General features: G+C 54.8%; 7 protein-coding genes across 7 annotated transcripts; 5 read left to right on the top strand and 2 right to left on the bottom strand.

Moving 5' to 3' along the window:
- Positions 1-9,995: 9,995 nt before the first annotated feature.
- B0T26DRAFT_757488 (uncharacterized protein) lies at positions 9,996-11,440 on the top strand (the record flags this gene model as incomplete). The annotated part of the gene is made up of 5 exons (XM_060446253.1): positions 9,996-10,922; positions 10,985-11,035; positions 11,094-11,126; positions 11,213-11,330; positions 11,412-11,440. The coding sequence occupies 5 exons, from the start codon at positions 9,996-9,998 to the stop codon at positions 11,438-11,440; spliced, it is 1,158 nt and encodes a 385-aa protein (XP_060290851.1).
- Positions 11,441-13,237: 1,797 nt separating this feature from the next.
- Positions 13,238-13,647, bottom strand: B0T26DRAFT_733548 (uncharacterized protein). The gene has a single exon (XM_060443156.1). It carries the CDS (start codon positions 13,634-13,636, stop codon positions 13,355-13,357), a length of 282 nt encoding a protein of 93 aa, XP_060290850.1. The 5' UTR covers positions 13,637-13,647; the 3' UTR covers positions 13,238-13,354.
- Positions 13,648-15,299: 1,652 nt separating this feature from the next.
- Positions 15,300-16,579, top strand: B0T26DRAFT_757487 (concanavalin A-like lectin/glucanase domain-containing protein; the record flags this gene model as incomplete). Its single annotated transcript, XM_060446252.1, has 2 exons — positions 15,300-15,693; positions 15,759-16,579. 2 exons carry the CDS (start codon positions 15,300-15,302, stop codon positions 16,577-16,579), a joined length of 1,215 nt encoding a protein of 404 aa, XP_060290849.1.
- A 1,166-nt stretch (positions 16,580-17,745) lies between these two features.
- Positions 17,746-18,876, top strand: B0T26DRAFT_757486 (uncharacterized protein; the record flags this gene model as incomplete). Its single annotated transcript, XM_060446251.1, has 1 exon — positions 17,746-18,876. One exon carries the CDS (start codon positions 17,746-17,748, stop codon positions 18,874-18,876), a length of 1,131 nt encoding a protein of 376 aa, XP_060290848.1.
- A 1,324-nt stretch (positions 18,877-20,200) lies between these two features.
- Positions 20,201-21,576, top strand: B0T26DRAFT_519182 (uncharacterized protein). The gene has a single exon (XM_060435466.1). It carries the CDS (start codon positions 20,410-20,412, stop codon positions 21,121-21,123), a length of 714 nt encoding a protein of 237 aa, XP_060290847.1. The 5' UTR covers positions 20,201-20,409; the 3' UTR covers positions 21,124-21,576.
- A 454-nt stretch (positions 21,577-22,030) lies between these two features.
- Positions 22,031-24,105, top strand: B0T26DRAFT_658230 (ankyrin repeat-containing domain protein; the record flags this gene model as incomplete). The annotated part of the gene is made up of 4 exons (XM_060438849.1): positions 22,031-22,164; positions 22,225-22,448; positions 22,496-23,078; positions 23,238-24,105. 4 exons carry the CDS (start codon positions 22,031-22,033, stop codon positions 24,103-24,105), a joined length of 1,809 nt encoding a protein of 602 aa, XP_060290846.1.
- Positions 24,106-24,599: 494 nt separating this feature from the next.
- B0T26DRAFT_681605 (uncharacterized protein) lies at positions 24,600-25,699 on the bottom strand (the record flags this gene model as incomplete). Its single annotated transcript, XM_060440654.1, has 3 exons — positions 24,600-24,781; positions 24,864-25,410; positions 25,484-25,699. 3 exons carry the CDS (start codon positions 25,697-25,699, stop codon positions 24,600-24,602), a joined length of 945 nt encoding a protein of 314 aa, XP_060290845.1.
- Positions 25,700-26,257: the final 558 nt, after the last annotated feature.

The raw sequence follows: 26,257 nt of genomic DNA, 5'->3' as shown, positions 1-26,257 counted from the left end.
GACGGCAAGTACCCGAGATACCGACCTCCTGACCTCGACAGCTTCACTATTTCTTATCCATGTATCTTTCGTGTAGCGCTCCATTCAAGCCAATATCAGTTGCAGTTTCTTATGTCAGGTTGCCCCTCCGTTCATGGATGTCCCTCTCGGATCGCCCAAGAATAGCATCACTTGCCGCTGCCGCTAGACGGCCTGGAAAAATGGCCAAACAAGAAGAACAGGCTCATGAACCATGAACGGAGCATCGCTGCTGGGCAAACAGCCAAACAGCGATCAGAAACACGGACAGCCATCAATTGCTGTCGCCCGTCCTGGTCTCGCCCTGCCTCTTCCCGCAATCCAAAGATAGTGCATCAGAACCAGAGGAGTTCTGGAGATGCACACAAGACACAAAACACAAGACACACAAGGCTCAAATTGAGGTTTCGACTGGTGTTTGGCTTCGTTTGGCCAGTCGACGCGTCCGGACCATTCAATTGTTGTGGCGGCGCGTGATGGATCACGGATATCGAGCGGCCCCTCTCGACCGCAAGATGCGACCCAACGGCGAAGCTCCCGGGCGGGTACCGATGCAGCCCCGCAAGCCACGGCCCCTCTGCAGAACCGTCTTTTTAGCATTTGACCACACAGATGGTCGCTGGTCTACCGAGTAAAATTAATGGAGGGGCGGAAGCTTGCATTTCCCAATACATATCATGTCGTGTGCGGCTCCTCAACGCGGCTAACTAATAAGTTCTAGTAGCCCACGTCCTTGTCCATCGGCCACTCCACGGCCTATGCCAATTTCACGAACCCATTTGCAAAACTGCGCTGGTGTTTACTGGATTGCGCACATCTTTGTCTGCGCTTAGACCACCAGTTGAGCTGGGTGGGTGCCAGGGCCTCAAGTTTATCCTTTTCCAGCTTTTGCAGTGTTGAAACCAACCATGTAAAGCATTATCCAGAAGGATTTTTCCCTTCCTCCTATTTTCAAGGGATGGAACCGAACCACAACCATCAGCGGGAACCCGTCCCTATTTCCCGGGACAACGCTCCTAGGCGACTTTCATAAGATGGTCTGTCGCCTCGCCCCCTCCGCTATTTATTGGGCATTGCAGCCAGAACGAGTGTGCTTGCGCTTTGCTCTTGGCGCTTTTGTTCGAGGGCGATCTCCCCGCGAAGCCGGAGCAGCGAAGTGGCAAACCAAAACAGGCCACGAGTTGGCGGGGAGAGAACAGCATGATCTTGATGGCAGCATTTGCCGCTGATGATCTTCGTCCGGAACTCCAGATGACACTCACCGATCTCCTTGTCTTACCCAAGGAAGGGGCTCTGTGGTTTTGTTCTACTCTCCACACCTCCCTCACCCGTATGCTTCTTCCCTTCTCAGTTCAACCGCCATCCGCTAGTTGATGGGACAACCTCAATTCTAGCTCAACCCCCATCCCCTTCCATGACCCGCTTTCGACTAAAGAGCATTGCCCTCCAGCAATGCAATGCAGTGATAATGTCCAGGAATATATGTCCATCCAGGGCGACCAGGGCGACCAGGGACTCGGCCTCGCCGGTGTCTGCCGATAGAAACCGCCTTGCCGTGGCGAGCTGCCGATCGAGAGTCTTCGCTTGTAGTTCCCTCTTTCATCTTGATCCTAGTACCTAGCAAGCTGACTATGCCGGACAGCACACATTCCCATGTACAAACCCGAAGACTGTAGCCCTGTCATATATGATGACTGCCATTGTCCCAGATGCGACTCCAGCTCTGCCTAGGCTAGTTGGCCTAGTCGCACAACCTATAATGGTACTATTGTTCTTCGTACTTTGTAACTTGTTTGCTTCCGCCCTTGAAGCTATCCGAGAAGGTGTAAGTAGGTGATACGATTTTGACCTCTACATCGTCTCCTCATCCATGGCAGGCTGTGCTGCATCCTTTCTGGTCTTCCCAGTTCCCCTCCACCCCCAGATCTATCACGTTGTGGAGTTCCACTGTCTTCACCATGATGGATCGTACACAAGGGTCCGGGAGTTGCGGGTCCGCGATGCACGTCGTAGAAAAGGGAAATGGAGGAGATCGCTTACATGGCCATGTCGAAGCTCCCATGGATCGCGAGGGCACGGCCGGGGCCCCAACCGCACGTCCGAGATCGGCCGAGGAACAGCAAGTTAAGAGAACAAGAAAACGGGAAAACATGGCATCGCTATTCGCAGCCAGTATGGCAAAGTTGAAGTGTTTGCAAGAGAACTACGGGATGGCGAGCGGCCACAGACGAGCTCACAGACGAGGCCAGAATTCCGGCTTCATCCACGTTCCGGGTTTTGGCAGCTCGTTTACACCGTGCATACTGGCCATCTGGCAGACGAGATCTATGACCTCTGCATGCAGCTGCCGTGCAGCATCTTGCAAGCATCCGATGAGGCTTGTGTGCCCTCAACCCGCCACCCCAACACGCTTCGATACTCCTTCCCGAAGCCGAGATGCGAAGCCTCCTGCATCAGTCCTGGTCCTTGTCATAGTCCCATCGCAGGGCTCTACGCATCTGTGCACTGGACTCCACGTCCCTACGTGCAGCCTACCTGCCTTCAAAGTCTAGGGAAAGATACGAGATGTCAGGACGTGTAACGGCCCGAGGGGCAGGCCGGTCGTCGTCACCATGAGTGGATGTGTTCTTCCTCGATCGTCGACGACTCCAAGCAAGCCCCTTGCATCAGCACCCATACGATGTGTCAGGTGAACCTAGAAAATACGTAGAACGGATCACAGCGTCTTCTAGAAGGGCCTAGCGGCGGCTCATCGTAAAGCGTCGCTCAACAGTTCAGGTGGGCATGACGAACAAGCACGCAGGAGACAGACGAACCGCGATGGTGTCGTGAGCGGGCGGGCTTCTGCATAAACGCAAGAACCCATTCGTCGAAGACTTCCATGGCGCCTTCCATGGCAGACTAGTTCGTGATCACCATGTAGTGCTCACGACAGACAGAGACGATGCGGCCATGATGTGACGAAGCGTCCTATCAACGCAGATGGTTGAGAGAGTCTGAGTTTTCTGGGGTGCGTCTTTGCCATGCGAGTAGACAGAAGAAGGAAAGACAGACAGACGTGCGCCGAAGACCCTGACCTTGGCCCTGACCCTGACCCTGAGTCCCCAGACTTTGGACGGACACCACACGGTCGTGGACACAGACAGAGACAGGGCTCTGGGACGTACTAAAAAGTACTAGCGTATTTCGACATCGTAGGGGGCGTGCCGAATGGGACACTGCCCAGTTGAATGGTAAATATTTTTTCTAAAAGAAAATACCACGATAGGAACTCCCGCTAGTATCATCGCCGTCAAAATGCACATTTTCGTCTCAATCCTATCACTGCTGCAGTGGTGTTCCACCCGCGACGTTGCAACTTCCGTACGACGTGAACAGCATGTTTTTAGGCTGTACGTTCCTGCCCCAACCCAACCTCGCACCTGGGAAGCGTTATGTAATCGGGAGGAGCCTCCGAACTGAACAGCGCGCGGTGACACGATACGACACGATAAGCGAGGACTCCACCCACCCACCCATGGTCACTAGGCACCACCACTTCCAGGGCTGGGCTGGCGCCCCCCCGCAGAAACCAGCAGGGCAGCAGCAGAGCCGCTGCGCGCGAAATCTCAAACGGGTGCCGTCACCGAGCTGGAACCCGGACCGTTTCAGTAGGCTCCACACCTGCAACCGCAAGAGGGCAAAGTTGCCTACCTGGGATCCCCAGGCTGGGCACGGGGTAAAAGGTACAAGTCTACCTCGGGGTAGTTGTGAATCGTGATGCTGCGAGAACTGCAAAACACCGAGCATGAACAACAGAGCAAACGACGCTGCTGCCATGTCTGCCAGGTTGTTCCCTGCGCGCTCCGTCGCAGCGGCTGAATTTGACGAATAAAAAGAGAAAACAAAATTCCGGGAAAAGAAAGGGTGTGGAAAAGGTGTCAAAAGTACATGTAAACGAAGACGCAATAATCCGCCAAAAAGGAACAGGTACGTACTAGGAAAAATTAGAGTTACAGCACACCTAAAATAGTAATCTTTAACCTCTATCTTGACTTGGATCTCGATTAGTCTGCTCTTGCCTCGCCAAGATACCTTACTCACTCGGCACCTCCAGTGCGTCCGCGATACCCAACCGCGTTCATGCACGCCGTCCCATGTGCTTGCACGACTGTTGCCTCCAGACAGACCAATCCCCTGTCTCCGTACACACACACACACACACACACACACACACACACACGCACACACTTCGTACCTCTCTGACCTACGCACCTACTGAAGGGAAGTGAGTGGGCGAGTTGCACTTAGCCGAATCCAGGCTGGCTGTCACTCTCGGAGAATTTCTTTGGTCTCGTCTCTTGGTGTGAATGCACTAAGACGATGCATCACTGCACTGATTTGATGGCCCCTCTCATTCAGGAAAGGCTCGGTGTTCTTTTCCCGGCCTCTTCAGATGACAATCTTCCGAGGCGATCACGACGATGCCGAGAAAGGGAACAAGAAAGACTCTAAAAAAGGAACAACGACAGGAAAAAAGAAGAAACAGCTCAACCGACCAAGATGCCGTGCTGAGAGAAAACAATGCAGTTCCGCTCTGCTTTCCTTTCATACCAGTTCCGTGTCTAGGCCTCATGCTGGCAGTGCAGGTGCAATGATGGCTCGCTCTCATCACATGACAAGCCCTTCGTTTGGATAGACCCGGGGGTTAAGAGCCAGGAGGAAACCCGGCTAACCCAGTCGTTAGCGATACGTGATGTCGTATGATGTCTCTAAACTAGTTGGCTTGAGCTTTTGATCTGACGGTTGCAAAGCCCGGGTTTCTTTTAATTTGCCTGAGCGACGTGTTTGCTAGGGAACCGCTCCCCCACTGTTCGGTGTTCTCGAACAATGCGACAATATTTGGGTGATGAGATAGATGGGTCGACCTCGTGCAAAGCAGCAAGCAAGCAGCAAGAGATAACCCCTAGCCAATTTTGCTAGGACCGTGACCTTTTGTGTGATGCCTCCACCCTAGGCAGTCTATCATTGATGGCTAGATTGGTCGGTAATCGCACGCGGGTGGCGTCCGGTCCACGGCAGTTGGATGGCAGCCGTCCGATGAGACGCACGCGGAGAAGGCCGTGGGTAGGGTTGAGGCCGACTCGCAAGACTAGCCTCGCATCTGCTCGCGATGCCGTCGACGCCATGCGAGTTGCGGACGGCGTGACGGCGTCCCCGACTGTCAAGGATCATGAAGCGAGGCGAGGCTTGTTGCCAAGAGAGATCGCAACGACATGATCATAACGTATGCTCGCTATTGCAAGGGGCTCCGATGGTTCCCTGGGGGTTACCCCATGGTTGGCAGCCGGGTGGTAGACAGCCGACCAGGACAGGGTGACCGGTGAGGTCGGACCTGTCGGCAGGCAGGGGTATGATCTTCACCGGCGAGGATCATCCATCTCATTTGGATTGAGCGGGCAGTTATAACTTACTGCGAATGGCAGACGAGAGAAGGCAACGTAACGTGAGTGGCAGCAGTTGTGTTTTTGGACGAACGCAAAGGGCTCGGGCGCGCCCAGTGCGGCTGCTGTTCCCCCAGGCGAAGGAGCGGCATCTTCAAATCCGGGAAAACCACGTCTTGGATGCCGAATTCGAGCTGTCGACACGACCTCTTCGGGCGACTTGCAGGTGAGTCGGGTTTCGATGGCTTGAATTTGCGTCGACGACATGACCCTGCCTCATCATACCATATCAGACCTCCGCGGCGGACACGGAAACCACACGATCAACCCAAAAGGCAAAACGCCCGCCTGATCTGTGACTGGCAATTTCGGCTTCAGGCTTGCAGAAGGTTACTTTGCAAATGGCTAGACTTCTGCCATTCGGCCGCAGAACGAGAGCTGCGGTCGCATCAAACATCAAGCACAATGAGAAGTTTCTTCGGGTTATGATAATGCATGTATGTTGCGCACGCCGTCGGTTGCTGCCGGTGGATGGAACGGAACACTTGGCTCTCCCAAGATGGACTTGGGAACTGGGAGTTACCTAGGCAAGGAACGGAGTAACCAAGGTAGGGATAGGGATGTGTTTGAATGTACCTAACTTCTTCGTGCTGTATGTATGCATATTAACACCAGACGACGACGACTTGTAGCGACTTGTTCAGCCGCGGCGGCATAAGGCTCAACCGCTAAATGTGCCACGGTGCTTAATAAAAGTAAGGAAGAAAAGGTGGATGTAACTCATCCAACGGCGCCGAGTTTGGCTTTCCCTCTACAATGGGCGTCTACACGTGCATTTGTACCTTGCAAGTTCCAAGTTGTGGCCGGCGCCAGCAGCGAAAATGCTCCTGGCAGTGGGGTCGCCGCTAAAGTACCGATACATTAGGATTCGAGGCCTAGACCGCCCTGGCCCTTGACCGTACATACCGCAGTGTAACATGGAACGGAACATTGGAAGACTTCCTGGGTACTCCGTCCTGTAAAGCACAATTGTTGCCCGCGATGACTGATAGATTGATAGCAAAGGCAAGCCCACCAAAGAGAGAAAATGGTATACGGGGGAGGCTAGTAATAACTGACCACAATCTAGTAGAATCTTACTGATGGGCGGATCTTGATTTGCTTTCCATTTTGCATGTTGGCGGGACGAGAAGGCGATTCGGGATCTCGCCGAAAACCTGCCCAATGGCGTGGGCCACGCCCCGCAGTGGGGACAAGCTCCTCCACGAAACAATTTCACTCCAAAGCTTCGTTCGCCCAGCTCGAGAGTCGAGACTGTCCGACGACGAGAAGAGACGAGAACCCTGAGGCAGGTAGTGCCTGATAGGCATAGATTGGTCGTCAGGTGTGCGATGTGTCACATCCAAACAATCCAGCTCCAGTGCACTGTTGACAGTCATCCGTTGAGAGTGAGAAGAAGGAAAAGGCATGTTGAGCCGATAACGATAAGAGGAGAGCTAGCCCTCCGTAATAGGCAAGATGCTCATAGCTTCCAGGTTAAGACAAGCTCAGTGAGGTTTTGAAGACTCGAGGTACCTCTCGTACCTATTTGCCGTCTGCAGTGACGGACCCATTACATAGGAATAAGGGGTATTTGCGCACTTTATTTCTTAATTGATCTCTGTACTAGCTAGAGCTATAGTACTAATAGGATGCAACCTGAACCTTCCAAGTTTGGGAACGATTGACTACCTTGGATCGTCGCTGGCGTCGCTGGTGTCGGAGCTGTCATCGAGATATGTAGCCCCATACCAAATCAGTATCCCACCATCCATCCAAGCAGGCCTTCCCCACTTTGACGTGCCGGCTACCAGCCGCTTAGTTTACCTTATGGGCTTGTCTTGGCGGGACTTGTTTGCGCTTATCTCGAATTCTATCATCACCTGCTTAACTCACTCCCGGCCAGTTATGCGGCCTCCGCAAAAGGGTTCAGTGTACATTTCATGCTCCCACCTCAGACCCAAGCAACAGAAGAGCTTCGATAAACTACGGCAGTTGCCATTAACGTGGGTATTTTATTACCCATTGGACTGGTAGAGGTATGCTGGCGAAGTTGCAGGCCGAGCTGTCATTGGGTTTGAGGTTGAAATTCCAGGTTGAGAAAATGCCCCGTCGGTACCCTTACTAGGCCACACGAAAGCCCGTGCTTGCGGAATCCATTTTGGTAGTGCGTGCCTTGCGAAGTACCGTGGAGAAGGTACCCTCTGGGGGCTCGTGCGATGAGGCACGAGACACTGAAAGACAGGCCACGGTAGATACTTGGATGTCTCGTACCTCCCCTAAAGAGGTGCTATAATAGACAGTGCTCAACGACGTGAGAAGAGGCACGAAATAAAAGGACGTGATTGATGGGAGTTGCTCAATTGTATAAAACAACACAGATAAATATATACGAACACACTCCGACGTACGGCACTGCAGCAATAAACCTCGGATATAAAAGGTATGCTTTTGCTCAACATGTCGACCACCTGGTGGATATGATTTCGGCTGGCTGTTCAGAGCCTAGGTTCGCCCGTGATGAGGTGCTTACCCGGATGCATGGTGGGGACACGATACCTAAGAGAAAGGGAGGGAGATCCCTCCATCGCCCACCCGCCTTCCCTTTCTCAATCCACTCCCTGCTTGTTGCTCCCAGGTAGCTGAACGATACCGCTACCTTGCTCTAGCATCCTAGAACCTAAGGGTGACTTGCACTTTTTGTACATCCCCAACGCCACCAATTCATCGCTCTCGATTGTGGTCTGCCCTCGATTGCCCAACCTTCGTACGCATCTTGCATCCATCGCACCCGGAACTCGCGACTGTCCAGGCCAGGGTAGGGGCATATTCACTCTGTGGTCGCGCGGGAGACGCGCATCCCCGCCGTAGAGGCAACGCACCGACGCACCGACGCACCCCAACACGCGCTGAACACTCACGCATCGCCACCAGTGATTGATCGGTTGCACTCTTGGCGCCGTCCAATCTGCTGCAACTTGAACGCTGGTGAAAAATAAGGATTGACAGGCGAAAACCCTAGCGCCACTTTCCAATTGAAGCCCGTGAAGACACTGGATAGCTCACGCTGGTCGATCTGTCGTCAAAGTCCAAAAAGGAAGGCGCCCGTCTCTCGGCCTCAGCTTTGAGTCACGACATCAGTCAGCAGACTTGCCACAACTCGGGTTTTGCGCTACGCCTCCTCCATCACTCTCTTCACAGGTTCTCTTACCTGCACCCCCGCGGTTGTGCGCATATCCACTTTGAACTGCCTTGGCGGCCCGTCAAGCTTGTCCAAACGGGCCGTGAAGCGTCTGAGGCTCGAGTGCCAAGAGGCAAAAAACCCTTTCTTCCTGAAAGTCACACCTCCCGCTTCAGCCATCGAGTCGTTGTTCGAAACAAACCCGATCCACCCCAAACTCGCGCACTCACACACAATTTTTCCCTCCACCCCCCAGCCACCCAGCCCCCCCCCCCCCGCCTCCCCCCTCCGTTTCCTGTGTCGAGGTACACTACTTCGGCTCGCAGGCCAGGTCTTGTTCAGCTCCGTCCCAGGTTATCGCTCGCTGGTCACCCGCGGTACTTTCAACAACAACAAAACAGGATCAATCCACAATTCACGTCGTTTGTGGTTTATGCAGCTCTGGTGCTGATACGAGTCGTAAGTACCTCCCTATGACCCTAGTTTCAATCGCGCTTTCAATTGTCTTGCCCCCGAGTCCCGTTACCGTCCTCAATGAATTGGACGCTCGATTCTGCAGCGACGCAGTGATCCTGGCTGCTTGATTGAATAGGCCAAGCTGCGGTCGCCGCGCCTCCAATTTGGATGGTGCAGCGGCACTGGCGAAAAAAAAAAAAAACTTGGTCGCCACGCCAGATAAAAGTATGACGGGCTCATTGCTGCAACGCGCCGAAAACTGGCAGCTTTGTTCCCAGCGACAGCGAAAAGCATCAGCAATATACTCCATCACCATCGCCCCTACCTTCGTCGCGACTTTTTCGTTGTTGTGCAGGATTCCGAAGTGCCGCTGACTGACTCTTTTGGCGCATTCTTTAGACCATGCAGCAGTGGACGATTCCCGCAGTCCCAGGGGGCAACGAGTACCTCGCTTTCTCCACCGCCAGCCACCCAGGTGCGGTCAATGAACTCCAGCAGTGAGTACCTCTTCTCCTTGTACCTTTTCGTATCTGTCCATCGCCTACAAGACACCGTCCTTCCGCCATCTCCAGCCCACCAGCCCAAAAGTCCCAAGCCCCCCATTTTATGTACCCCATGGTACTCTCCTCCCTGGGCCTTGTCCTGCAAACATGGGAGTGGTCGAGTAGAGTACAGGACCACCCGACCGACCTCACAGGCGAACCTGGAAATCATTCAAGCCAAAGACTCTCTCATCTTGTTTCTCTCCCGTCGCCTTCGCGCACCGTCTGCCCGTCTGCGTCCGCGCTGCCCGCGCCGCCGTCGCTCCTGCTGTCGTGGTCCACCCTGGTGCTTCGTGCCCAGGCCGATCCCGACGCGGTCCTCCGCCGCTGGCTGTGATGAAGAAGCAGCGACAAGCAAACGACGTTGGGTCATGGCGTCCCCAGCCGACACCGCCGTCGATGCCGTCGCTGCAGCATCAGCAGCCGTTGCAGCCGTTGCAGCAGCAACAGCAAGCCCAGCAGCAAGCACCGCCGCAAAACGCGTTCGCTAATCATTCCGCCTGGTTTAGCCCTTCCCATTATGGCCAGCAACAACCCGACCTGACTCGGCGCGACCAGCAGATGGACTTCCGAGCGTACGCCCCAACCCCACAGCCGTCGACCCAGCAGCAGCAACAGGCGCAACAGCAAGCGCAGCATCAGCAGCAGCAGGCCCAGCAGCATCCGCAGCATCAACAACACCATTCTGCTCAAGCCGTGCAGCCGACTATGGCTCACGCTCCACAGCCGCAGACACCAGTGGTCCAGCAACAGACGCCTACGCAGTCTCCGGCCCCGTCCTCGAGACGAAAGCGCGCTGCCCCCGGCGCCCACCCGCCGGCCCATGCTTCCCACCCTCAACAGCATCCCGCCTCCCATGCGCAACAGCATCCCCCTTCGCATGCGGCCCAGCATACAGCACATGTCCAGCAACTCCCTCCACATGCTGCTCATAACCAGTCGCAACATGTTGCAGCGCACCCTTCTGCTCCTGCTCTGCCCCAGCAGCAACAGCAGCAGCAGCAGCCGGCCCAAGTTGCGCAGCCTGCCACCGTTGCTCCGCCGCAAGTCGCTCAGGCGCCGATCCAGCAGCAGCCCTCCGCTCCGGCGCCCGTCCCGCCTCAGCCGGTTGCGGCCCCCGCGCAGCCTACCCCAACCGACGACGGTCCCATGAATCCCCCTCCCGCGAAGAAGAGCCGGACAAATACTCCCTGGACACCTGCCGAGGAGCTCCTGCTGAAGCAGATGCGTGACGCCGGCAACAGCTGGGCTGATATTGCCAAGGTTAGTGCCTATGTCGTCTCTATGGGTTAGCAACTTTTTCGGAGCGAGGCTGACAACTCGAGAAGAAATTCCCAACTCGGACTGAGGGTAGTGTTAAGAAGCATTGGTACAAGGTTAGTAGAGCTTAAACGCAGATCCGCTCGCCACTGAATCATGCTAACCCCACGCTAGGACATGCATTATGCCGAATTTGCTGAAGACGAGGTGCGTGGTCCCTGCACAGTGACTCCCTATCATTGAAATTAGCAGTCCGCCACTGTTTAGTTACTAACCCTGACCTCTTTCACCAGAGCCACGCACTCATGAACGCCATCAAGGAGTATGAGAACAACAAGTGGAAGTCAATTGGCGCCAAGGTCGGCAAACCAGCGAAGGCGTGCGAGCAATATGCAAAGGAACACTGGCCGGGTACGAACCACCGTGCTTGTTACATGACACATGTCGTTTTTTTAGCAAACGAAAAACAGCCGCTAATATTATTCTCTCTAGATCTCTTCCCCGCGCAGAAAGGCAGATAGGAGACCTAGGCCCGAACCCCCCACCGTCTCGCTATCTTGCTTTTCTCCTTTGGCCATACCCGTCTGAGCGTATTGCCTAGACGCTTATTCTTCGCAAACAAACGACGGGCATGACCTCGGCTTCTCTTTAGCACCACGAAGTTGATACTAGGGCTATGACTCTCTCTATGCCACGAACTTATTTCTTTTGGCCGCCCCTCGCGCACGCATATGTCTGCTGCTCACGCGTCCCATTTTACGCCGCCCAGGGATGCTTGAGCAGCCATTCTTTCATCGATTGGAGGTTTGCAGGGGCGCCTGGCGCGGAAAACAAAATCTATCTTTGTATCTGACCTTTGGATTTCTCACGGGTGTAATCAGCGAGGTGTCTTTGGCCCGTTTCTTCTTTCCTGCCCTTGGGCAGGCCGTGTTTCTATTACCTCCTTTTCATTGCTTAGTTTGGCTTCGTTGGTAGGGTCTCCCATTTTCTCGGATGGATTACGTGAGGGTCTCTGGATGCAAGTCGGTTTACAATATGGTCTCGCGTGCTGGATCAATGGCATGGACGGAGGGCACACACTAATCTTGCTCGGTCGCGGGAATTGAGGGCATGAGAGAACGGTACCAGGAATGACAAGCGATCAGCCGACACGACCGAAACCAAGCACGACGGCCTCCCTTAAGGGAAACTTCACACGACACACAGCGGCAACTGACCATCATGGGGGGTTCTTCGAATGGGCGAGGTGACTCTCCAACAGCGTTTTGTGGGCTTTGACCAGTTTCACGATACAGTGAAGCTCTCCCAAGCGGCACCCTGGAGATCGTGGGTTCAATTTTTGCAATGTCATGCTATGCCTTCGTTAATTTAGTAGTGACGGGGTATGGGAAATGAATGGCTGGACGGATACTCGCTCGGGAGATTGTTTGCGCTTTTCCTTTTACGATTGCAATACCCTTGCGTATAAAACAAAGTGTTTTCTTGTGTCTTTACGCGCAGCAAGACACCAGTGCCATCCTACTGCCAATTGCTCTCAGTTCGTTGGTCCCTGGCGTGACATCGTAGTAAGTCTTGGAGGCATCCGATTACTTGCAAGTTTGTTGCCGGGGTCGTACCATTCGTAGGGTTTACATGAGATGGCTCTATCCGGTATGACTCTGTCGGGGCAGTGCCATTCAATTGCTTGACTTTTTGCAGTACCGCGGCAAATGCTCAACTGTGTTCGTTTTGGTGTGTGCGTGGTGATGGGTATAAGCTACTTTCACTTTGGTGATAGATCTAACTGTGGAAGTCCCTCCTCGAGCACACGAATCAATACATACATGGCTCTATTGCTACTACCTAGTAGTAATATCTCTGCTGCTCAAATGCAGGAGTGTCAACACCAGAACAGCGGTCTTCCTTCTCATCGTGTATACCTTGTCCAAGGCAATCGTGCTATTTGGCTTTTGCGTAGCCCTAGGATGTCACCAAGAATGGCAACGCCACATTTTAACCCGTGGCGGCCGGCGGCCGTCGAAAGTTAACTCTGCATCGTCTTTCAGCCACGTGGATGGTTTGCGTGCCAAATGGTGTTTATTTATTCGATGTACCTAATGGGTACCTAACGGGTCCACACGGAGTATCAAGCTCAACCTCCCAGCCTTACTTCCACGTAGTTCAGTGCTTATGTAGCGGAAGAGCTGCAGGATTCCTTCCACCGAAACGGCGCCTCACATGAAGAGCGCAGCACAGCCTCGCTCGCGCCCTCCCGGATTACGAGCGTCGCAAATCTTAAATCTAGCGAAGCCCGTTAGACTCGGACTGACACCTGTCAACGGTTGCGGATGCGGATGCGGATGCGGATGCGGATGCGGCGAGAGTGTCAGGGCTGCACTGTGTGTGTACGGCACACTGCAACCGGGTAATGGATGCCGGCGTAGTAAGCAGATCACTCATGGCCACGGCTGGGTGAGCGCCGATGTGGTTGTGTGCATGACGGACAGCGAGGCAAGAAGAAACCGGACAAATGCCCAATGGGCCATCAGCTTTCCGCATTTATGCCAGCGAATTGACCCATAGTGGGCATAGAGCAAAGCGACGGCGAGACCCTGAAACAAGAAAACGGCGCAAGAGAATTGGGACACGAGAAAAGTAATCCATTTCCCTTCCTCTGCCTGGTTCGGGGTCTGTCCAAGAAAATCAAGACGGCACGGCGGAAACAAAAAGGGGGGCATCCCACCAGTGGCGTCATGTGTTTTGCTGCGAACTGGCTCAAGAAGGGGGTTCTTACCGATCCCCACGCACTAAGCCTGTTTAGGGAAACCAAGAGATGACGGCGCGTTCGTCCGAGGGGCCGCTCGATCTCTCTGTGCGCTTTTGACAGGTGCACTGGAATTCCTTGGTCAGAAGATGAGCGCCGTTCGTATTCATTTAAACCCGCCTTCGTGGATTGATAGGCGTATTCTAATCTGATTTTATTCGTAGCAAAATAAAACTTTCTCGCTTTTCCCAGGCTGCCGATTTCCTTCAATTCCACAGCGGCGCAGCTTCTGGCTCGCACTTGATGGAGTGGTCGCATCACGTCAACTGAATCGTCGTGGTGGCTGCCAAGTTGCCAACGGTCGAACCGTGTGGGGCTGGCCAATACGAGGTCGTGCCGGGACGTGAGAAACTTTGGGACTCGCAGCACACCAGCCCTCTGGTGGTCCGATGCTGCAAGGGTCCATTCCCCAGCTTCAGGGCGCTCAACGCCTGGGCGCCATCACCGCAGCCCCCGTGGATAGTGTGATGCGCACCTCCAGGGCGGCATGGAGGAGCAGCAGCCTTGTGCCGGAGCCGACGTAACTTCCAAAAGAAGCGCCAAGCCCGCGAATTGTTCTCTCCACATCGGGCACAGCTAAAATCAGTAGCGGGACAACGCAGATCCTGTGCCTTTGGCACTTCGCTCCCTCTTCTCCACATTTTCCTTCGCCGCCCCCCTTTGCCGCTCTCTCCGTATTCATCTTTCGCTGTTGGACCTGGTGAAATCATCCTTCTTCTGTCATCCGGGCTTCTTTTTTTGCTGGGATCCCTCGTTTTCCCCCTCAAGAACCCGTGCCAATCGCTTCACGATCGCTTGCAACTTTGCTTCGTGCTCCCCTAGCTTCTTGGACAGGAACCAACCGCACTCGGTATCCTCTGCCTGCAGCAGACACCGCACCCATCAATCGCTCACATTGTATTCCGTACATTCCGACAGACGACTCCAGGTTGCATCTCTCCTCCTGTACACTAATTTTGGTTTCGTCCCGAAAAAGAGAAGGGCTTGCAAGTGGGATTGTCCCGCCCTGCATTCCAGCTGCTCGCGCCCTTGCTCCCGTCCGTCCACCCGCATAAACAGGTGTCCAGGAAGCCCCGACCGCGAGGGAGAATCAAACCGGATTTGTCCTGCCCAGCCGGCTTGTCGAAACCCACCACCCCATTCTGCGTGCTCGGCGCGTCGCCCGGTCGAAACCTGCGATCGAAATACGCCTGAAGCCTCGTCCGATTTTCTTCGAAACGAGCGGCGTTATTTTCTCGTTGTGGAGTTAGCCACGAGGCGACCATATTTCGCGACCTCGACACAATCATGATCCGATCCATCTTACCGTTGGGCGTTGCCCTTCTCGGCGCATCTACGGTTCTCGCAGATGCCCCGACGTGTTCGCTGGCCCAGAAATGCCCCAAGGAGGCGCCCTGCTGTTCCCGTAAGTCCTGCAGCTTTGCCTTTGCGCTATCTAAACCCAAATCTAGGGTCCCTGTCCGTGACCGTGACACGACATCTCTACTCTCCGACGGCCGCTGACTTCGGGAACCTGCATTTTAGAGTATGGCCAATGCGGCGTCGGCGCTTTTTGTCTAGGGGGTTGTGACCCCCGCATGTCCAACACCCTCGATGCGTGCGTGCCGGCTCCCGTGTGCAAGGACAAGACGTACACATGGGACAACAATACGTTCCATGACTACTACAAAGATATTGGCTCGTATCTCGGCGATTCCAGCAAGGTTGACTGGGTCGGGCAGGGCGAGCCCATTCCGTTTGAGGGCAATGTCCTCCTGACCATGCCCGAGCACTCGGTCGGCACCGTTCTCGCGACAACAACATATATGTGGTACGGCAGTGTCAAGGCGAAGTTGAAGACATCGCGGGACGCTGGTGTTGTGACGGCTTTCATTCTGCTCAGTGACGTTAAGGACGAGATTGACTACGAATTCGTTGGAACCGAGCTAGACACTGCCCAGACAAACTACTATTTCCAGGGCATCCCAGACTGTAAGTCTTCATTCCCCAGTAATGCACTTGGTTGTAATTGGTACTAACCTAGCGGCGGTATTTAGACGACAACTCGGGCAACATCACGGGATTATCGAATACATATGACAACTTCCACGAGTACGAGATTCAGTGGACGCCTGACACCATCACCTGGCTTGTGGACGGCAAGGTCGGCCGCGTCAAGAAGAAGTCGGAGACGTACAATGCGACAGCGCGTCAGTGGAACTACCCGCAAACGCCATCGCGTGTTCAGATCTCCATCTGGCCCGGTGGTCTCGATACGAATGCGAAGGGAACCATTGACTGGGCAGGTGGCCCCATCGATTGGAATTCGCAGGAGATCAAGGACTACGGTTACTACTTTGCAACATTCGGCGAGATCGACGTCAAGTGCTATAACGCCAACAGTCCTCCTGGCACTAACAAGAAGACGTCTTACTACTACAATGACGCCTCGGCAACTAACAACACGGTCGTCGACAGCGACAAGCCTACCGTGCTAAAGAGCTTCCTCGGGAGCGGAACCGACATGAACGCCGGCAGCAGTACTGCGTCGGGCTCGGCCAGCCAGCCATCCAATTCCAATGTCAATACGGTCCCCGGCGGCTCCAGCACCCCTGCACAGGTTCCCGGTGGCAACTCTGGGTCGTCTAGCGAGAGTTCTTCGAACGGCGGTGATTCATCTTCGAGTAGCAACAGCGGTAATTCCGGGGGCACCAGCAACTCCGGGAGCAACTCCAACTGCCCCAGCACAGGGTTCTCTCAGAGCTGCGGCAGCTCAAGCACCAACCCTAAGAACGACGGTGTCCGCGTTGTCGAGCGATCGCTGGGCGGTAGCGCCCTGGCCGGCATCATCGGCTTTGCATGGTTGCTTTTGCTTTGATCTCACTATGGAACGTTCTTTGGCTAACCTTTGGGGGCGGAGTTATTTGTGTTATATACTAATGCCCGCTCTGTTTTTTCCGTTTTCCAGACGCGCGGTGCCGCCAACTAACTCTTAATATTCGACCTTTTTTTCTTGTACCTGACTTGGAACCTTAACACATTTCCCCTATTACAATGTTTTGTCCTGGCACCGCGGCGCGTGCCCGAAGAAACACGCACGTCACCTTGCACACAGCCTTGGATTTCCTTCCGAGTTTGAACACGTTACTACGAGCATTCTTTTACCTTTCTACTTTATTATACACAGCATCGGGCATTGGGCAGTGTGGGGATTCTGGGCGCCCAAACTATTTACCGCTGTCTTGCTGAGGATCTAGTCGGCTGCATTTGGAAGGATCGTGGTCTTGGCTTGCGCGGGTTTAATGGCTTTTATTTGTGTTACACTTTTTCTATATTTGCCGTCCGCTCATTCCCACGTCATGGCCGATCACGATTACAAATTGGGAGGGTTATGCTAAAAGAGATTATTTATAGCGCGAGCGAGCGCACACCACGGCAGAACCGCAGGGTCCAATATGGCGCTGCCGTGGCGGTTTGTGGGAGATTGGAAGTTCGATATCTTGTACATATATGCTCGATTTGGTGTTATTTGAACAGCGAAAATACCAGATTTTCAGCATAGCTTAGCTCATGAGACATATTTCTAACCAAGGCCGTGGCTCCCACCGCTTCTGCTGATAGGTGCCTTGGTCTATCAATCTCGGCCAGCTTTCTCATCAATGATCCGGCGTACGGGAACTTCCCACTCCTAACAACTCTCAGTCGCAACATTCTGGATCATTATTCCAAGAATTGTATCCTACTGTTGTTCTAATCCTTTGTTGGCTTCTTTTTGTTTCCCGGAGGCCGACTGCTTCCAATATCTCGCCCGCTTTGTCCCTGGACAGGACATTGTACAGTACACAGACATTATTCTTGGTGGCGACAGCATTCTGTTCGAGGTCTGCGTTGATTTCTGAATGTCATAAGTAGGCTTCGTCCCGCGCGCCTTTGCTCGCAAGATATCTTCACACCCGGTCACACACAAGGTAAGTAAAAATCCCCTAGCCCCTTTGCTGAACCACTCAACAGATATCCCACGACCACGACAAGCCGCCACACACCATGGAGCACCCGCCACAGCGTAGTCCGGTCGAGAACGGTAATCCACTGTACGACCCCGCATATGATACAAATCTCTTCGACCTCTTGGTCGTCATGCTAGTCATCTCGGATGCTAATTTGTGCTCGGCATGCCGGGATAAACTGCTGGTCGAGCTCCGCGAGACGTCCGTGTGTGCAATGGGCGACTTGGACGAGAAGCACGTCGACCCGGCCACGGCCCCGTCTCGAATCATCAACCTTGTCATCAGCCACGTCTCGGCCGATCATGACGAAGGCGAATACAAACACAGTGTCAAGATCGTGACGACGGCGTTTCCCACCCCCGTCTCCATCCGCAAGGCCCGGCTCATCAAAGAGGTGCACGACCCGACCTGGTATCCCGCGCTCGTCGAGCGCTTCGTTGACCAGTTCGCCCGCACCACCCAGCCCGACGGCTTGACGCCCTTGCAGGCCAAGCTCTGGTACGTCCTGGCCAGCCGCTTCACCAGGTCCGACGTGCAGAACGACAGGCCCCCTTTGGAGTACGCTTACAACTGGTTGCAGCTGCTGAACTTGATGCAAGACACTGACCGCTGCTGCTGGCCCGTTGCCAAGGAGCCGTACCACACCGGTAACAAGCATGAGGTGACGTTCGACGTCTTTTGCCGCGCCATCAGCAACATCGACCAAGGGGGCGACCTGGACTGTGCCCTGCTGGATGGGCTGAAGACCTATAGACATGTGCTGCGGGATGAAGTGAGCGACCCCGACGACTGGCTCGAGATGCTGCCGCTGCTGTGGCAGGTGCCGCCCGTCGTGTACGCGCGCCGGCGCGTCGCCGAGAACCTCAACCGCACGGACCCCAGCATGTTTGCCGAGTTGACGGCGCCCTGGCGCCGGCACCTGGCGAGTGGTAGCAGGCCCTGGGGCTCGCTGATCCTGCCGGAACCTGGCGACATGCCGCTCTCGCCGCCCAACAGCTTCACCGAGTGGTCGGCCCGCCGCGACGCCCAGCAGCTGTTTGACAGTCTATTCGCCCGCATGTTCCTAGACAACCTGAGCGGGCCGGAGCAGCCCAACGAGCCGTGGATCCGGGTCTACGCGGGAGAAGAGCGCGAGCCGGATGAGGAGCTGGATGACGAGGGTGTTTAGTCGATGCCCTCCCTTCCTGTCTCGGGGCTATTTTTCTGCTTCTGTCTGGCTACCTACCCCTCCTCTCTCTTTTTTTTCTTCTTCTTTTGTGTGTCTGGTTCCGTCTACCCAAGGGGCGACTGCGACAGGTTATCGCCAAAGTAAAATGGCTTTTTGTATTTCGTCTGCTCTAGGAGCGGCTTCCACAGTTAGATCTATCACAAAAGTGAAGTAGCTTATACCCATCACCACGCACACACTAAAATGAACACAGTTAGCCATTGCTTTTTGTTTTGTCCTTTATGTTCTTGCCAATCCCTTTTCTCTTGTGTGTTCGTGTGACGTTACACAAAGGAGGTCCAAAACGCCGCATCGGATGCAGAGCCTTCGAGTCCCTGGCGTGTGGGATCTATCTTTTAGGGGCGTTTCCCGCTTCTTCCCCCCCTCTACACAGTATTTCCACTCGAGGGGGGACGGGGGACGGGAGCGAGTCACCCACTGTTGCATTTCCATCTTGTGGGACAGTGTGCGCGGTGCATTTCCGTCCCATGTGTCTTTGCCAAGCAAGTCGCGCCTGGCTCGGCTGAGCCGCAGTCTTTGGACTGTGAGAGCCGCAACAGTTTGTGGTCTTGATGGCGCCAGGCGCGGCTGTGTCTTGAAGTGCACACGCCAGTAGGTACCTAGTATGCACCCTCCCTGAAATCTACTTCGTCTTCGTGGCTCTTGCCCTTCCAACTCTTGTCTCGGGCAGGTACGGTTACACCACAGCTAGTGCAGGCGCGGCCTGCAGTCGCCGGCCTGTCGTTATCAGTACCTCTGTCCAATGCAGGGTTGATAACGAAATTCCCTCTTCTCACAAAGCCTTTTGTGCAACCCCAAGCTCTGCGTTTTCTGTGAGTCTAGTGTTGTGACCTCAATCTAATGTGATCTGTCACCTGCAGGGCAGGGTATATTTCCGTACACTGTGTCGATCTCTTCGTATGCCGGTATGCGTATGCGCCTGACCAGAAGGAGGGCCAGTCGCCCCTTCCCCAGCTGTCGGGCATGCAGCTGGCTTCATCTGCACGAAAGTCGCCTGGCTGCCTTTTCCTGCCTTGTTCAGTCTAGTGTCCGCCTTCCCAAACCGACCATGCGCCCTTGGCCAATCGAACCAAGGACCTTTTGTTCTTTTGGCGTTTGGAGAGACAAAAGACCCTGGCCACCGTGTCTCAGCGGGATTAAACTCCTGCTGCTTCCCGTGAACAGGGCGGTGACCATGGCACGCGGTGTCATACCATTGGTCAGACTGCGTCAACGGCAGTCAAGTCATTCACCTCCGCGTTGTCTTCGTCGCAGTCCGACTTCTTGTCTTGCACCGCCTCTGGTGAGGTATGCGCCCACCCACGACAAGGAACCGCCGACTTCCCCGTCGACCGCCTTTTTCGGTATTTGGCAGCAGCAAGGCGCAAAACCTACTTTTGATCCATGTCGCTCTCAGCGCAACCAACAATTTACCGCCGACAGAGTCCAGCCCCAGAATAGTTCAGTGTCCAGAATATTCCGGCGTCCAGGCCCATGATGCAACCAAGACAGGAAGAGAGTTGTGCCAGATTAGGCATATCTTTGCGGTCGTCCAGCACGTGCACTCCGTCCTGGCAGGCCCTCGATAGCCGCAAGCCGCGAGCCACTCGGATCTGTCCAAGGGTTCCCCGGCCAACCCCCATTGCCCTCGAGGCTGCGCTGGTCGACCCAAAGCCGGGCTACAATCTGCTCGACATTGCGGAGACACCATCCGCTCGAGATTGGCGAAATGCCGCCGTTTTCCACGGAACCGGGTCGAGGCGGGTGAGCGACTGCCAATTCACAGTACCGACGTGTACGTACCCAGTTCCCCCCCCCCTGTCGGCAAGCGACAGACAGCCTTATTTATGTCGCTTAGACTTCCCCCGTACTGCTCCAAAAATGCCCCTATTTTTCATTGGCCAGAAGTCGAGGCCTGGTCGGGACTTTGTGATGCCATGCCGAGACGGAACCATGTCCATCTTCCGGGGCCAATTCTATAGGCTGGACACGTCATTCAACTGCCACCATATACCTCCGACGGTCCGACTTCTCTTTCGGGCGCGGTACATGCGGAGTGCTTGGTATCCCCCCCACACGCCCACCCGTTACGTCGGGGTTTGTATGCACATATTCCAGGCCCTGTCAACTCACCCCAGTGGCCGGGAACTTGCATTGCCTTTCGTCGGATCAAGATTTGGCATGCGTGTTGCCCAAGCATGTCCGTGAAGAACCGCCTGACCGCTATATACCTCAATCTTTCCGTGGCCATCTAACCCACCAAAACTGTCAAGTATCTTGGGTACCGCAGGGAACAATCAATGCTAGCACCAGTACATTGGACTATTATGCCAGCGCAAACTGGTCATTTCCGGCAGGCTTGCCTCCCAAGTGCGATTCCAGGTCGAGGACACCCAGATAATACCAGGAAGAGTCTAGACCAGATTAGCGTGATGGTCTCCCCTGCCACACCGCGCAGGGCCCGACCCTGTCCGAGACCATCACATGTATCTACCTTGAGGTTCTGCTATTTGCGAGGCTCGGCGGGTGACACTGGCTCCAGTTGCGCGGGGAAGGGCCTCGCTACGGGCTGCCGCCACAAACATGTTCAAGCTGGACGCCGCATCCACGTCCCATTTTGACCTTCAGAGGCTTTTGAACTGCCCAATGGGTTGGCTGTTGCAGACGTCTAGTGCTAGCCAATGATTCCCCGTCCTTCCCCCTCTTTCCCTTCCACTACCTCGCTTTACTAGAAAGACTTGCCGGTCTCGGCATTCACGGTTTCGTCTTTGCAGGGACCCAAGTGGCCCAAATGGAAATCACCCCAACACGTCAGAAGCCATGATACAGACATGCCGTCTTTGAGACTAATCCGGCCGGCGCTTAAGCTATAACCCGTCACTGCACTCTAAAATGAGGCTCCGGAGGTTGTGAGCTAGATCTATCTATAATACCTATACGCGTCAGTATCCTAAGGCCTCTTGAGAGCCACTTGCTACGGTCAGCTTCCCACACATTCTTTCATGGGCTCTGCTCCCCTTTTCCAGAGCCCTGCTCAGCCTCGCCATTGTCCACTGATTCACTGTCCTGAGACATCCGGCAATACCCTGTGACCTGCATGTTCCATTGAGATGCTATGTCGTCCCCGCCCAGTCTTGGTGATGGCTGGGCAAAGCATCGCCAGACAATCAAAGACCTCTACTGGAACGAGAACAAAACGCTCACGGAGGTCATGGCGATAATGTCAGAGAAGCATGGGTTTGTTGCACTGTACGTTTTCAACGCCACCCAAACCCTATCAGTCCGCGCCAACTTAACCATGGCCAACAGAAAGAAGCAATATAAGAAGCACTTCATAGAATGGGGCTTGGAGAAAAACGCCAAGACATACGAGATGCAAGCCATGGTCGAGATTCAATCAAGCCGCCGCGACATGCTGAACAAAGAGACCCAATTCTTCGTGCGTGGGAGAGAGGTGAAACTGTCCAACCTTACTCGCTTCAAAAGAAAAAACGTCCTGAATGGGGTTGGCTGGGCCGGCTCACTGTCCCCCGGTCAAGGTACTTTGTTCCCGTCCATCCTTTGACACAGGTCTGACCAGACTCGCGGGCAGCCCCTCGAGGTATCACCTACGGGACCCCTGAGCCCGAAGAGTCACAGCACACTTCGACGCCGCCAGCCCAGGTTTTTGCTGTCGGCAGAGACGATGCAAGAGTCCATGCTTACTTGGCAACCAACGCTCAAACAATTACTCGCCCGACAAACTTCCCGGCAGGCTTTTATTTCTCCCAACAATTCCAGCCGATCGACGCGTCGTCAGCTAGTCCTTCAAACCTATCCTTCCAAGACCTTCCCACCATTCACTCAGCGCCCTTCGACTACTCCCTCCATCGTCGCCTCGTTGTCGGTCCCGGAACGTCCCTTTACGACATCAACCAAGTCCATACCGCCCCATCAAGCGCTGCGATGTACAACACAGCACTCCAGAGTGCACTCCCAGCTGATGGCCTGTCCCGCTTTGAGGGGCAATCCGGCGCCAATATGGTGGGCACAGGAGATGATTGGGGCTATGGCTCCGGCAGCATTCGAGCTACAGCCTCCGAAGACAATAACGAGTACCTGGGTGATTCTTTGGCGTCCCAAAGCTCCAGTCCTTGGATTGAAAACTGCGACTTGCGCCATCCGTCCCAGACCCATCTTCACGCCGGCTGCTTGCCACATGGCCGTGGGAACGTCTCTGCTCTGAATGCGATCGCTACTGGAGACAATGCGTGGCACTCGGGGGACTACAGAGCAGGGCAGCATTTCCATCACCTTGAGAGTCAAGCCGTGTCGCCGGGAAGCCAGGCCAGATTTAATATCGATCCCCGCCTCAGATCATCCCTGGAACTCCTCACGCCACTGCACGTTGCAGTCATTGGCGGTGACATTACCGAGTCACAGGCCATCCTGGACGGCGGCGCAGATGTTGATGCCACGGGGATCGGAGGAGTCGCGCCACTCCACTATGCCGCCTTTCAACGCAACGTGGCACTTGTCAACCTTCTCAAGAGCTACGGGGCCAAGCTGGACGCTACGACAAATCTTGACCGCAGCGTCCTCTTCTATGCTGTCTGTAAGGAACCCCATCTCGCGGATAGCGACAAGGCTATCTACGGCAGGCACTATCTGATGGAAAAGGTATCACGCAACAATATGTCGGCGGCCCACACAGATGACAACACCATGGACGTGGTTGAGGCGCTGTTCGGCTTACCGTCCGGGTGGTTTCGCCTTTTGAATAGCCTCTCGCAGCCCGACAATGCAGGCGTCACGCCACTCATGGTGGCGGCCCAAGCCGGCTTCACCAGCACCGTGACGATGTTCCTCCAGCGAGGCGCATGCCCGAGCACCAAGGACCACGGCGGCTATACGGCGCTCAAGTACGCGGCAAGCAGCCGCCACGACCACCTAGTGCGGCTGCTGCTGCAGGCCGACGGGCGCGTGCAGGTACACGGCCTCGACCACCTGCTCAAGCTGGCCGTCTGGAACCTGACGGCAGACGACGACTCGGTCAGGATCGCCGCCGAGATGGCGCGGCTGTGCCGGGATATGGGCATGTTGGACGGCCTGATTACGCTGGCCAGCAAGAAAGGCGAGGCCAGAGTGGTCCATTTCTTGACAGAAGCAAAGAACAATACCAAAGGCCCGGCAGGCAGTGGCAGTCAGTGAATGTTTCATCTCTTGTTGTGGACGCATGATTACGTTTTTTGAGGACTCTCTCCTCCTCTATAAGTTTCTGTTCTTATTATACGCCTCTCCAGCTATTCTCCTATGATCACGGCCGGCAGCGCTTTATTTCTTTTTGCTCAACTCGGCTGGCGGCTCTGATTACGAGCGCACTTGACCTGGTAGTTGGTTCTATACACGGAATGAACTTGCTCAGCTATTTTCTCCCCTTCAAATGCGAGATTCTCTACCTCCGTGCAGTTCAAAGGTAGACGCCTTTCAATTGGACTCGTAGCAAATGCTGCTCCTGCCTCCTATTAGTCGATAACCACCCATACCTTTGCTTTCGAGAGGAATTACAGAATCTATGCTCAAAGGCTTCAGTCTCCAAAGACTTGAGTTGTCTCCAATTCTTTACTAGCTTCGTCAGCTGGTTCAAGCACGGCGCTGTTAACTCCAACCCCCCTTTCAGTAAACAACTAACAACTACCAGAGTCTCAACCCCGAAGCAGCTTCCGCGCCTCGTTTGAAAGATGGTCGACGGCCAGCCGCTGGTCCCTGGCGCGCTCTAGCAAGTCCCGCATCCGCTCCCGCTCATTCGCCATCGTCCGCTGGTCGCGCTCGCTGCCGGCCAGCACTAGCGCGCCGCCAAAGTCGAGCACCACGACCTCTAATGTCTCTGGTCAGCATTCAACTTGCACGTTTGGTAATCGACCTATAGCCTGTTATTCCAGATGAAATACGGGAACCCTGTCACTCACTCTGCTTCTTCTCGCCACCGGCCTCGCTGGTGTACAGGAACAGGTTACAAAACCCGATCGCCGGCCACATCGCGTGTTGCACGTGGTCGCGGTGCAGGATGTTGAGCGCGTGCAGCCGGACCAGTGTCCGCATGATGTCACCCGCAACCGCGTCGCTGTCGGCGACGAGTGTCGCTGCCGTGACGGCGCGAAGGTCGGGCAGGTGCTCGAATAGCAGGCCCTTGCGCGTGTCGTTGTTGTTCTGCTGGCCTGGCGAGCCGGTGTCGGAGCTAAAGCGTGTCCAGCTGCTGCTGCTGATGCTGCTGCTACTGCTTTTGCCGGTCGTGCTCGTTCTCGGTCTGGCTGTGGGTGGTGATGGTGGTGCTGCTACGTGCACCCGGCCCAGACACAGCGGCCACGCCTCGGAGGGAGCGCTGCTGATCGTGTTAAAGGCTAGCTGGCAGGCGTCGTCTTCAGAAGTGCTGCTAGACGCAATAGAGCGGGAGAGTACCGCGTTGGCTGCTAGCTCGTTGGCGTACGCCGTGTCGTTTTGGACATTGCGCGGGAACTAATCAGCAGGCTGGTGTCAGCACGGAAACAAGGCTGGTGGCTGATTATGGGCTGGTTGGTGTCCGACCGACCGTCTTGAGCACGCAGGTGCCCGTCCTAGTTCCAGGCTGGCGCGGTCGACGGCCCGGCTGGGGAGGACTGTGCTGCCGGATCTCTACCACGAGCACGTCGGCTTTCTTGTCTCTGCCGCTCTGGATCATGCTGACGACGCGATACTCGAGCTTGTCGCTGAGGTCGTGGATCACGTCTGACTCTACGGCGAGCAGCTTGCGCTTAGTTCCGGCCATGGCCAGGGTCTCGTGCGAACTGCAAGCTGGCTGCTTGTTTGGGATGCTTTGTCGTATGTCGTCTCTTGAGGCTGCTTGTCACATGGCCGGCGGCACAGCACGGATAAAGGCGGTCGTGGGTAATAAATGCTAGGCCTGAATGTTACCTGTTTGGTGCACGGACCTTGTGGTCTCGAGAGATTCTTGCCAAGAACGGTTTTTGGGGTCCGTTGTGCATGGCTAGAGGTAGAGAGATTGAATTTGCATGAGACAAGGGAGGTAAATCGATAGAATCTTATTAAAAGTTATCGAAGAAATTTCGTGTTAACTACATGATAAGCATTATGAACCCGGAATTTTTGATGGGTTTTATAAGAAAAAGGGGTCTATCACTATTCATCCTACTGACAATACATGTGTGGCCAACCAAACGAGAGCCAAAGTCTAGGATGAAAAAACACCGAATTTCCCTTCAAGCGGGCTAGGCGGTGAGCTGTACTATGTCTATGTGCGATGTGATGCGTGGGCCTCAGAAGCTGAATCTGACTGTGCCTGGCCGTGTCTGACAGGTTTATTCTG

This window comes from Lasiosphaeria miniovina (assembly GCF_030549165.1).
Source record: "Lasiosphaeria miniovina strain SMH2392-1A chromosome Unknown B0T26scaffold_8, whole genome shotgun sequence".
Lineage (NCBI taxonomy): Eukaryota > Fungi > Ascomycota > Sordariomycetes > Sordariales > Lasiosphaeriaceae > Lasiosphaeria > Lasiosphaeria miniovina.
This window is presented reverse-complemented; position numbering and strand designations above follow the sequence as displayed.